The sequence below is a fragment of the Zerene cesonia genome, chromosome 8 (genome assembly GCF_012273895.1).
Source record: "Zerene cesonia ecotype Mississippi chromosome 8, Zerene_cesonia_1.1, whole genome shotgun sequence".
In the NCBI taxonomy this organism is placed as follows: Eukaryota; Metazoa; Arthropoda; class Insecta; order Lepidoptera; family Pieridae; genus Zerene; species Zerene cesonia.
The window spans coordinates 6,457,291-6,469,873 of NC_052109.1; the positions used below are offsets into that span (position 1 = coordinate 6,457,291).

The following is a 12,583-nucleotide window of genomic DNA, read 5'->3' on the forward strand; positions in this document are numbered from 1 at the left end:
GTTCATGGACGGTGGTGATCACTAACCATCAGGCGAACCACCTGCTAAGTTGACCCCTATAACATAAAAAAAGAAAGTAGTAAAGTAATTGGATTATATGAAGCACCCGACAAAAACCATTTCATTCACAATGCATAGATGAATAAGCCAAGTATAAAAACACCACTTACTTCCATAACCAGCCGAGCAGGAACAGAAGGACATCACGAGTCCACCGTACGTGTTCAAGCCACATGTCCCATGGTTACTGCATCTGTTATTCAAGCAAGAAGTCGAGGATATCGAGAGCACCACCGTAGCGTTGCACTCCGACTCCCCCTCCCTCGTCGCATTCGAGAACGTACTAGACTCCACGTCCACGCTCTCGGATGTGTGCACGTAATACTTCGTCCCATTGTCCGAAGTCCTACATGGACAGACCACCTTGTCGCAAAACAATCGGAACGTCAAGTACCACGTCCCACTGTCCGGATACGGGATCAGAACTTTCTCATATATCGAGTCTGAATCGGTACTGTTCAGTACAAATAGCGCGGGTTTCACTTTATCGTTGAATTTGCACTCTCCGGACTCCAATGGTACACTTGGATGACCAATGTCCATACAAATGACTGTCTTGAAAAACTGATTCTCCTCAGTAAAGGCGAGAAGAGTGTCCTTCACACGTTCTCTTTTATATCCTACGTAATATTTTAAACTCATTAATAGACTAGCTTCGATTACTAAATTACCGCCGATATCGATAAAATCGTTAACTTTGAATCTCAACGACTTTATTTCTTGTGATGTAATGTTCACTAAACTAGTTGCGTCTTGTAGATCTGTGGTTGGCAATCCATAGTCGTACGTGAAAAACCTCCCTTTGTCATCGCGCATAAGGTCCACAATTGTTTGATTGATTTGTTCTTCGAAATCTCTAAGATAGTACGATTCACAATTCGCTATGTTCGACGTGTTACCGAACGCATAATCGACTTTAACATAATGCCAGGAGCTGGGCGAAGTATTGAAAGTGATGGTTTGTATATTACTCAGTCTTGGATCAAAAACACAGTATAAAATAAAATTATCCTTCGAAGGTATAGACAACGGTTGCACTTGGAATGTTATCTGTGAATTATTAACATGAGTATTTACGATAGTTATATTTAAACTTATTGGGTCTGCATCATCCGTGGCCATACATTTATATAGTGCCGGTATGTTATCGTAGTCTATGGTCAGGGGATTATAGCAGTCAATGATTTTGATATTCTCTTCCTTTTTGACTTGAAGATCTGTGTACAGTATTGTATGACAATCTGCAACGAGACCTGTAATAATAAAAATAACAAGATATTAATCCTACTAAATATTATAAATGCAAAAGTTTGTAAGGATGTGTGTGTGTGTGTGTTTGTTACTCTTTCACGCAAGAACTACTGAACCGATTGCAATGAAATTTGGTACGTAGATAGCAGGACAACTGGAATAACATATAGGCAACTTTTTATCCCGATATTCCAACAGAATACGGACTTACGCGGGTGAAACCGCGGGGCGCAGCTAGTATTATAAATGCGAAAGTTTGTAAGGATGTGTGTGTATTTGTTTAATTAAAATGGTTTTGAGAAATATAAGTCGCTTTTGAAGCATTTAAAATAATACATAAGACCCCCTCGATCGATCGATAGATTGGAAAAGCTTATTTATTCGAGAATATTATTTAGAAAGAGACACAAACTTTGTTCGTACTGCGGTAAAGAGGTCTCAGCCAGTATGAACGGAATCCGTGTTAATCTAAATTGCTATAAACTAGTTTCAAGTGGCACCTAGTACCTAACAAGTAGGGTACAGTATAAGCATTGTAACAATTTTCTTCCGAAGTCTTACTAATTCTTCAAAAAAGGCTCTTAAATTAACTTCATATCTCATAGCAATATTAATGGATTCGGGGTGAACAGCAAAAAACTTGTTAAGCTTCATTTGTTAACAAACAGGCCTGAAATAAAGAGGTCAACTTAAAATACGTAGGAACAAGCAATAGACTAATTCATCATCACTTTAGCAGCCGAAGCCACTAAGGAGTATTAATAACTCCAAAGATACCCCCAATTGATGTAATTAATCATGAATTACCCCAGACATCTGATTCTCAATTGAATTCGCGTTTATTTGTCAAATGACGGAATCAACGCGGCTGTGGGCGGGACACCTACGTGAATTGAACCGTGCAACCGTAACGGAAGTGATTACAATCAAGCCAATATGCGCAACGGGGACAATATAGAGCACGGTGCATACTGATTTAATGCGCACTTGTTGCTTGGGGCCATATGGGTTAAAGGAATTATTTGGTCACAGTTGCCAAAGGGTTTTGCATTAAGGCAAGCGCTACCATCGGCCATGAACAATCAGAGCAGTCTTCCGCCTTTGCTAATAAAATGCGAACTATAAAGATCGGATAAAGAAATGAAATTCATTGATTAGATCTTCTGTGGTGCGTTCCTAGGTGCGGGCTGTCGACATTCGTGTCGAAATTGTTGTCGACTACACACACAGTTAAATTTACTGACGGATAAATCTGATAAGAGAGGAGTGTTGTGGACGGAAACGGGGTGTACATAAGACACGAGGGGCCCGGAATTGGGTCAAATGCTTAGTAGAATACTGCATCATGTCATATTATTTAATCAATAATGAAGTTCGTGATTGAACCAGTTAGAGGTAACATATTAGCTGCTGTGTATTATGTTATAAATTAATAATTGCAAATTATATATACATGTTTATAATATTAAAAAACCTTCTTTTCACTAAATTCTAGAAAAGGAAAACCGTATTTGTACGTGCTGTATGTACCAAAAAACATTTTTTTTTTACAATTTTTCTCTGTTGTGGCTAACCTCTAGAACGTCTCGACTGATTTTGACGGGACTTTCACTGGCATATAGCTGGTGTAATAAGGAACACAAGGAATAAAAAACACCAATAGATAAATGCAAGTGAATAAGGGCTCTATATATACATATACCACTTTTAAGTGAATACGTGAAGGCGCGCGAGCGAAGCCGCAGGGGCAAATTAGTTTAAAATACATAAAACTTATGTATCATAAAAATGTGTGGATAATTTATCGTTCTTTATTAAAAAGATAAGGGGCCCGCAGAGTGCTTATCGCCACTCATAACTCAGCTACCCAATGCAACTGGCACAATCACAATATAATTTTATTAATATGCTAGCTGACAAACGCCGTTCTGCCATACCCTTATCGTTTAGGGGTGTGACAATTAGGTGATGGCCGATTCTCAGACCTTCCCGTTATGCACACAAAATTTCATAAGAATCGGTCTTGCTGTTTCAGTGGAATATGTGAATGAATATTGTGATATGAGAATATTATATATAATATGTGGCCAATTTACAAGTCTTATTATATTATATAGAATCAGTGTACACTATGATGCAGGTTAAGGACATAAAAAAATCTTTATGTATCTTATGCTTATCTTAATCAATTTTTGCCGGTGTATCCAATAATTTACATTAAGATAAGATAACAACACAGTCATTTAAAATTGCAGAAAAACCAATGCAATAATTCTTATTTTACAGGATTTTTTCCGAGTTTAAAAGAGATACATCTTGCATATCTAATATATAAAATTCTCGTGTCACAGTTTTCGTTGCCATACTCCTCCGAAACGGCTTGACCGATTTTGATGAAATTTTTTGTGCTTATCCGGTATCTATGAGAATCGGCCAACATCTATTTTTCATACCCCTAAACGATAAGAGTAAGGCAGAACAGCGTTTGCCGGGTGCAGCTAGTATTTTATAATTGAGGTTTTTCTGAATGTATTTTTAAATTTTATAGTATTTAAATTCAAAGTTTATAGAAACCATACCTTCTTGCTCGACCTTCTGAGTACTTGGATCCTGCCATTTTATATAGACCAAAGCGTACCAAATATCTGGTTTTGGATTATTTATTATGTAGCTCATATTCTTGCCATTGGACAACAGTTCTATTGTATGCATATCTTCCCTTGCATCTGGATCTATGAAGTTTTTCGGAAAATCATAGCCGTCCGGATTGACGGCAGGATATGAACCAGGTTTCAAGTTGATCACTACTTCCTGTGGACTGCATGAACCTATAAATCAATTCAATTACATATAAAATACTTCCTGGTCCCATGAAATTATGAATGATCAATCTATATTGATGTAGAAGTTATAAATCGTATAAAAGAAACATTTGTGTTTTAAACTACTGGACTGATTTCAAAAATTCTTTCACCATTTGAAAGCTGCATCGGCACTGAGTGACAAAAACCATACATGACCACAGACCTTAAAATAAATTATACACATATCATATAATTTATTTTAATACCTGTATTATATTTACTTTGTTTCATTAATTTTAATCAATTGCTTATTGGAGGATGATTATGGAATTATTATAAAGATATTATATAGTAGTTAGATAAGTTTAAAATTTCACAACATTTGAAATCTTTTGGAGAGAATTCATAGCTTCACTCCCATAGTACCTGCATAAAATGTGCCAGACCAGACTATAATCTATCCATGTAGCAAAGTTATAACTCCGATCAGCTGATTTTGCTTAAAAGAGCAACAAACATCCAAAGAAATAGCTGTCTATTCAATCAAACAAGCTTTAGAAATAAGAAAAGTCCATGTCCATCATAAAGTGTTCAATTCTAGCTCAACAGAAGAACACATATTTTCATTTTCCAAAAATGTAATAGATCAATCAAGGTAACTGTGAACAGAGCAGAGCAAGACCAATAACATTTTAATACAGTTCTTCAGGGTAATTACAACATCATTTAGAAAATACATTTTGATGGAATAAATTTTTTAATACATAAAAAATCCTTTTTAGTATTTTTGTTATTCTGTGGGTTGCCTGGAAGAGATCACTTGTAAATGATAAGGCCGCCTTCTGTGCTGTATATTTTAGCATAAGTAATATTGTATGTATTTCTGCTACGTTGACAGCACAATTAAGTGTTTAAAATAAATATTTAATAAATAAAAAATATTGGCACTTGGAAGAGAAGAGTAATTTACATAATTAAAAGTTAATTGGTATTTGTTTTAAGTCAGTGCTGTTTACAGTATCCCTGATTAACTGTTATTATAAATTTTACCGTAGAATTTGTAATAAATAACACGTACCAATATTGTTTAGATGAAGCTCTTCAGATTGTATAGTAAACCGCGCCACGGACACATCACTCATAATACGAAAAAAAATCACTGAAACAGTTCGATAACTGCGGTACATAAATACGTCTGTAGCGATTTGTCTTGTAACGAATTGGTAGTCGTCCAAAATTACAGTTCGCGTCTTGGTCAATTGTTCTATTATCCTCCTCCGCTTTATTTCGTCTTCTGTTTCTTTTTGTTTATCATTATTGCCGGTCACAAAACACAAAAGTAAAATCAAAAAATAAAGTTCCATTTCACAGCACCAATTTACTTTATAGAATAATATACATTGAACTAAGATATATTTTAAAACAATAAATAAAACAGTTTTTTGTAATTATAATTATTAATATTTATAAATGCACAAATGTCTTTTATTTATTTTAAAACGTCTACTTCTAAGGATCCCTTTGACAGCAGTGAACACATTACACAGCTGACACTTGACAGCAGTAGCCAGTAGAATTTAGATTTTTAACGTGACATTCACAGATTAAACACTAGTTGCTATATAACATTTAAGAAACAGATGGCAGACGAAACTTCTTTTTCTTTAGCCTCCGCCGATTCACGAAAAGGATTCCACCGATTTTATAGTCTAGTTTATAGCGCGGATTAAGTAATATGCTACAGTTAATATTATATTATCTGAGCTCCGGTGTACAGTATATTAATACACTCTTTGACAGAAAATGCGCTATAAAAGATGTCCCATTAAAGAAACACTGCAAACGCCTAGAATGTTGCCAGTTGCCAGACCAGAGTTTTGGTTTCATTAAATGGTTATAACAATACCGCTTTGTTGTTTGTATTAAGTACATATATTTATTTATATATTTGACGCAAGAGTATCGAATATGAGTGTTTGATTTTCTAAATTATTTTCTTTACATTAACTGAAAACCTATCAAAAGAAATGTCCAAATGGCGTTATATAATATAATAATTATTACATTTGATGGACCAACGTTGTCGATTGTAAAGATGGGTTTCCGATCATAGCGGTAAACATCGACGATCGTTTGTTGGGCCGACTCTTGACTCTTGCCATTTAAGCATAAAAAAATACTTAATATTATAATGCAAAAATAACTCTGTCTGTCTTTATATCTCTATTTCACACCTAAATTATTCAACCGATGTGGATGACATTTAGTACAGAGATAAGAAGAGAAGTCCCTTATTCCATTGTATCAGAAATCCTGGAACGTGAACTACGAGGGAAAAGCCCCTAACTATATTTTTACCTTTGACTAGAAGGCGGTAAGAGTTAAAAATAAATGGTTGTTGTCGTATATTTCCACAAATTTTTCGATATAAGCTCTACAAATAAATACAATATTTAAATAAATAGTATTCCGACATTTCTTTATTTTAATATTAAAGAAATCAGAAATATTCTCTTCCAATTTCTGCTTGCAAAAGATAAGTATGAGATACAATATGACGTATGAGATTTATCTACACTAATCCTATTTCCTATCCTATCTTATCCTATCCTACTCCTAGTACTAATATTATGAATGCGAAAATTGGTAAGGATGTGTGTGTGTGTTTGTTACTCTTTCACACAAAAACTACTGAACGAATTGCAATGAAATTTTGTACTTTGACAGCCGGCTACGGACTTACGCAGGTGATACCGTGGGGCGCAGCTAGTATTAGGTAAAAGAAGCACTTGTTGGTATGTTTGTAAAGTTTTCACACAAAAACTGCTAGACCGATTGCAAAAATCCCTTACACAATTGGAAAGCTGCATCTTTACTCAGTGACATAGGCTATATATGTACCACATACGAAGTCGAGGTGACCAGCTAGTATTATAGGCTTCAGTTGTAATGTTTCAATATTAATGCTTTGTGTTTAATAAGTAAAAGTTTAAAGTTTATATAGTGAACTATTTTTAAATTTTAACATATACAATGAATAGACTAGAGAATTTATATAAAACCTTACAATTTAAGAACAAATAAAACCAATTTCAAACTTTTATGTACCGCGAATCGTTTAATTATAAATAGTAGTCGACAGTCGATGATATTTTTAAAACGGTATCACTGTTAGCAAAGAAATCTTTTTGCTCTTTGGATCTTGCGCGCGCATGTCGTGCTTTTTTGCATAAATTTACGGAGTTCACACTTCGCAGAAAATGGCTTCGATTACAAATTCGAAGCATTCTGAAGTAAACGGTGACTGTGTTTATACACCAAATAAGATGGAATCTAATAAAGTAACAGTTGTTTTGGGTGCGCAATGGGGCGACGAGGGAAAAGGCAAAGTTGTGGATTTATTGGCTCTGAACTCGGACATCGTGTGTCGTTGCCAGGTATATATTCATTATTTTAAGTTATTTCATATTTTTTTAATATTTAGTGCTAAGGGTAAATTCAAGATTTTTTGTGTGAACACTTATAACGTTACCCTAAATATTTGAAATGCAATGTTTACATCGAATATTTATAGGTTAGAGCCAAACAAATTACTTTTAGAAATAATTACGCAAAATGTTTATTTTCTGCTTCGAAATATTTGCTTTTATTTTTGTATCTAACATGTGTTTTTCAACAAAAAGCTTTTGTTTGGCAGTTGTCCAAATTGTTTGAAAACATAGGATTTTCGTGTATGTACCTATATACTAAAATCGACTGCCAAGTAACGTTAATCTCAATTGCTTATATCATTCCTCGTGTCTTGTTGTTAAATTACGTAACGCAATAAAATCATACACATTTCCCGCCAACACTTGCATTTATTTTTTTTAATCATGTGACCGTGATTGATGTCGAGCGTAGCAAAACGTTTAGAAATGTAAATAGTCACTGAGAATTGTATGGACGTTAATTGTGGATTACTGCCAAGGTCCGAGCAGTTTATTGTCATGGTTACTGACGAAAAATAGCTTTAAAAAGATTGAATATTAGAATAATTATATAAGATTATATCTGTAGAAATAAAACCACAATACTTTTAAAACCTATTCTTATTTGATTCACATTTTGATTATAATAAATACTGCATTGTAATAGCCAGTTATTACTCATAACTCTTGTACTTATTTTAGTGTGAACTAGTTAGATGCAGAATAAATTAATCAAAGTGGCATTAAACTGGCCAGCAAACTTAGTATTACTTGTATGTTGTTTCTTTCAGCATTATTCTCTAAGGCATATAAATAAATTAATAAGAGACATGCTGGGTATTTAAAATCACTCTGTACAAAACTCAAGTCTGGCTACTCCCGTGGGTTTGTTTCAATGTACTTTCGTATAAAATAACTTGAACATGATAAATATGGATTTGTAAAACTTACGTAATCTTGCATATGCCCTTGTTACAAGAACTATGTTCTGCAAAATCAGGAAGCAGATAAGAATATAAAGCTGATTATTGAAATACATCTGTTTTATCAATTTGAAGTGTATTGTTGTGATGAAATGTTATACAATGTTAAAAAACATTTGGAGCAATTCTTTATGATTACAAATTATTCTATTGAATTGGCACTGTTGTAGCTGATACAAAAAGAATCATGTGTATTAACAAAAAATAGATTTTATAATTGAGACTTAAAAGCAATTTTTAAAAATTTTGGTGTTAAAAACCAATCAATTAGGGCACATTTATGAAATGTTTAAATCATAATCCAATGAATAAATTCAAATCAGGGATTGATAAATCAGCCCTATGTTAATTGGGCCATTGAGTTCAAATAGACATTGTGTAAGTTCACTGTTGCTAAATTTGTCCTCTACAAATGACAATAGTATTGATTGCTGAATAAAAAGAGAAATCTCACAAGCAAGGTTCCAATCATGTTTTTAATGAAGTGTTTATGTAATACTATTAAAAATAGAAACTGCAATTTTGCAAGATATTTTCAATTGTCTAATTTACTATAACAAGCGATAATGCTTATTAAACAATCCTAACATACTGGTGTAATATGCAATGCCCAATTGTGTTACTGCCACAACCTATTACCCTATTAGTTTTGTTATTTTTATTATGAATATTTCTATACCCTTAATCAAACTACAATATATATATATATATCTAAAATATTTAAAAAGAGCCAAAACACACACCTCAATGATAGGATATGTTTTGATTGATTCAATTAGTTTTTACACAAACTACATCCATGTAAGGAAATGATATATTCTCAACAAACCTAATCAGGATAATAAGAAAAGCTCATAAAAGTATTGTATTGTCACCAATTTAAATCTGTCTGTATGTAATAATAGCCTCATTATTTAAATTGTTAATAGTTCTTCCTAAAATTTCTCTATACCAGGAGAGCTTTTCTAGTGATAAATGGCCATTGACCTTTGTATTTATAGGGCACAGACAAGAAGATATCATGTAACTAATAATATCCAGACATACTTTTATAAAGCATTTAATGTATTTTTATTAGTCGCAAATCCTGTTTTAACTTAATGCATTTGAGTTAAAACAGGATTTTATAGGCATAATATATATCACTTAGGAACTTGGGAATATTTAAAAATTTTTTAGTGAAGCATTTTATTTTTTGTTTTTTTTTTTTATAGCATTAAAATGCTAAATAAAAATTCAGCAATCTAATTTCGTCTACAATTTCGGTTTGCCATTTTCGGAAAAGCGCAAGTTCGAATCACCTCATGCTCGATTTTTATCGGTGCTTTGTTACTTTTTTTTATGCCATAAGCGGGCAACTGAGCTGGTGGTTCACCTTATGTTAAGCGATCTTCACCGTCCAGGAACGATGCACGCTTTTAAGGGAAAGGGGATAAGGAAAGGATTGACGACTGGAAAGAAGGAATGGATTGGGAAGGGTGAGAAGGAAACGGTCCTCCGACTTAAATGTCATCGATTTTTTTTTATATTAGTGTAGATACCGTTACACTACTATGTGTTTGTTTTCCAGGGTGGTAACAACGCGGGTCACACAGTGGTGGTGAACGGCAAGGAGTTCGATTTCCACCTGCTGCCCAGTGGCATCATCAACCAAGAATGCATTTCGCTCATCGGTAAGACCTTGTATGTTTGTTCGCGTCTCATCGTTGAACTGATTTTGTTTCGGTTTATTAGTTGCATATAAATTATTTAACGAAAGAATATATGCAGTTTATTTGCAAACTAGATTTTAAAGACTTCATGATTAGCTCGAGTCAGTATTAAAGGATATTTTTAAAATATTTTTAAATTTCCTTATGGGACAAATGGGTACATATTAAATATAAGGTAGTACTTTACCATACTTAACTTTTTTCTACGATAAGAAATAATTAAGTATGGTAGCTGCAGTCGAAGGTCACGGAAACGCAAAATGCAAATGCCCAATTTAATAAAAAATTCAATAACTATATATTAAACTATGTTCGATATTTATAGATCCAATGTTAATTATTTTAATGATATGTTTCTATAGACCAAATCGCGAAATGCAGCTGCAAGGTGATTAATTAGGAATGGTTCATAAAAGAACAATTTCACAGAGTGATAAGATATTTGTCTGGAAATTAGACACGTATATATCTTTGGATTTGTCGTTTGGTTACGGCTGAAATCGCTAATGTTACGCGTCACTGATGTCGCCTTGAAGCGTCGCCAGAAAATTGCGTCGTCTGCATTGTTTTGGGCTATTTGTTAATAATAACTTACCGTATTTGAGAAATCTTATATTATGATTCTTATTGTAGTGGAAATACAATCATTGGTTTGCACTTCTCATGTGTATTCTATCGCTGAAAACTTTAACGTTTCGTAAAATCGAGTATGAAAACTCGTCGTCAATAATTATTGGCGGGAAACTGAACTATGACGCATCGGTGATAAGCTGGATTACTTGGCCAAAGTCTAACCACGTATGCATATATCTCTCTGTGTGTTCTCAGACTAGCAGCCATTTTAATATGACTGTAAAAATGAAATTGTTAATGGTTCTTAGTTTTTTTGTTGAAATTTAGACCCATATTTAGTAACTCACCATTGTGTGTCATCTATGTTTAGTACGCGAGGAATTGAAAGAAAGAAAGAAAGAAAGAAAATACATTTAATCACAAATACAACAAAAAAAAGGTTACAACTAATACATTTTGAGAACAATAAAAAATAAAAATAAAAATTACATTGGATATATTCTAATATTTGGATAGTATTTGTGATAAGGTGGACTAGCATTTGACTCAGCATTTGCCTCTCCGTATTAGTGGAGAGGCGCCGGTTTTCAGTAGCCCCCTCGACTTGCTACGCTTGGAGCACCAGAACGGTCTTTTGGGTGGCAAAGTAAATATCATAAACGTTTATTATAATTTTGAGATTGGTAAATAAAGGAATAAATAATATTAACGTACGTTTTCCTCGTAATTTAATTTCATCGATTCTATGGGCCAAAGCGTGAAATTATAATATAGCTAACCTTTCTCGATAGTAAAATATGCTGTTTTTTCTTAGTTTAGCGAGAAAAAAATCATTATGTGTTATTTGCCGGGTACTCCCCCCGTCCACCGATGCCCCCTTAAATTACCGTAGATTATAAGAAACAAAATTCTTTTTAGACTGAATGTGAACAGATGTGCTGACGTAGTCATCTTAATCGAGTTTACAATCAATCAATCGTTTAAACATAGATTAACGATGCTTCGATAATGATCATAGCTCACGTTACGTTATCTAAGTAGTTGTGACCTTCGTAAGGTTACAATAATTATGTTGCACAAGCTAAATATATAAAATTACGTACCCAACGGGTAAATCGTGTATCTGTCCGTCTGTTTGCTACTAAGCTGTATCTCATTATTATTTTTTATGGGGAAATCTGGCCACGGCCCCCGGAGAAGGAGCCGTGGGTTATGTCGGATTCCTACCGACTAAAACCCTAATGTGTTCCATCCAGCCGCTTTAGTAGAGGGGCCACGGGTTCTGGTTATTATTCGTTAGCGACCATGTAATGAACCCTGACAGTTAGACAGTAGAAATTCTTAGAGGCAGAACAAAAATATGTAGTTTCAACTGAATTAAGAAAAGTTTATCGAAGTTTATGTATTAACTCATATGAAAAACATTTAAAAAGTATAAAACATTAAACCTGCATTTAAATAAAATGTTCTCCTAGAAAATGTCATGCAAATAAAACTAGTTATCCTCGGAAATTACTCACGCCAAATGTGGTGCAAACAATTTTCGTACCTATCATTGGCAAATTGGTCGCATTATCGTGTGCAAACGTTTAATGTTGCGATAATGTATTGTGCAATTACTATTAGAATAAATTACATCTCATCAACTTTTTGCTATTATATACCTAGTCTTGCCATAAATATTGTAATAAAGAAAAAAGAAAATTGTTAACTGCAAATAACATTTATTA

General features: G+C 33.7%; 2 protein-coding genes across 2 annotated transcripts in view; one reads left to right on the forward strand and one right to left on the reverse strand.

Moving 5' to 3' along the window:
- LOC119828788 (post-GPI attachment to proteins factor 6) overlaps window positions 1-5,652 on the reverse strand; it is a 9,143-nt gene extending 3,491 nt beyond the window's left edge. Inside the window, exons 1-3 of the mRNA XM_038351043.1 lie at window positions 5,194-5,652; window positions 3,891-4,139; window positions 171-1,313 (exon numbers count right to left, since the gene is read on the reverse strand). Coding sequence (XP_038206971.1) covers window positions 171-1,313; window positions 3,891-4,139; window positions 5,194-5,479 — 1,678 coding nt within the window. The 5' untranslated portion in view covers window positions 5,480-5,652. The remainder of the gene's footprint in view (window positions 1-170; window positions 1,314-3,890; window positions 4,140-5,193) is intronic.
- Window positions 5,653-7,290: 1,638 nt separating this feature from the next.
- Window positions 7,291-12,583, forward strand: part of LOC119828383 (adenylosuccinate synthetase) — a 25,180-nt gene continuing 19,887 nt past the window's right edge. Inside the window, exons 1-2 of the mRNA XM_038350506.1 lie at window positions 7,291-7,552; window positions 10,139-10,241. Coding sequence (XP_038206434.1) covers window positions 7,376-7,552; window positions 10,139-10,241 — 280 coding nt within the window. The 5' untranslated portion in view covers window positions 7,291-7,375. The remainder of the gene's footprint in view (window positions 7,553-10,138; window positions 10,242-12,583) is intronic.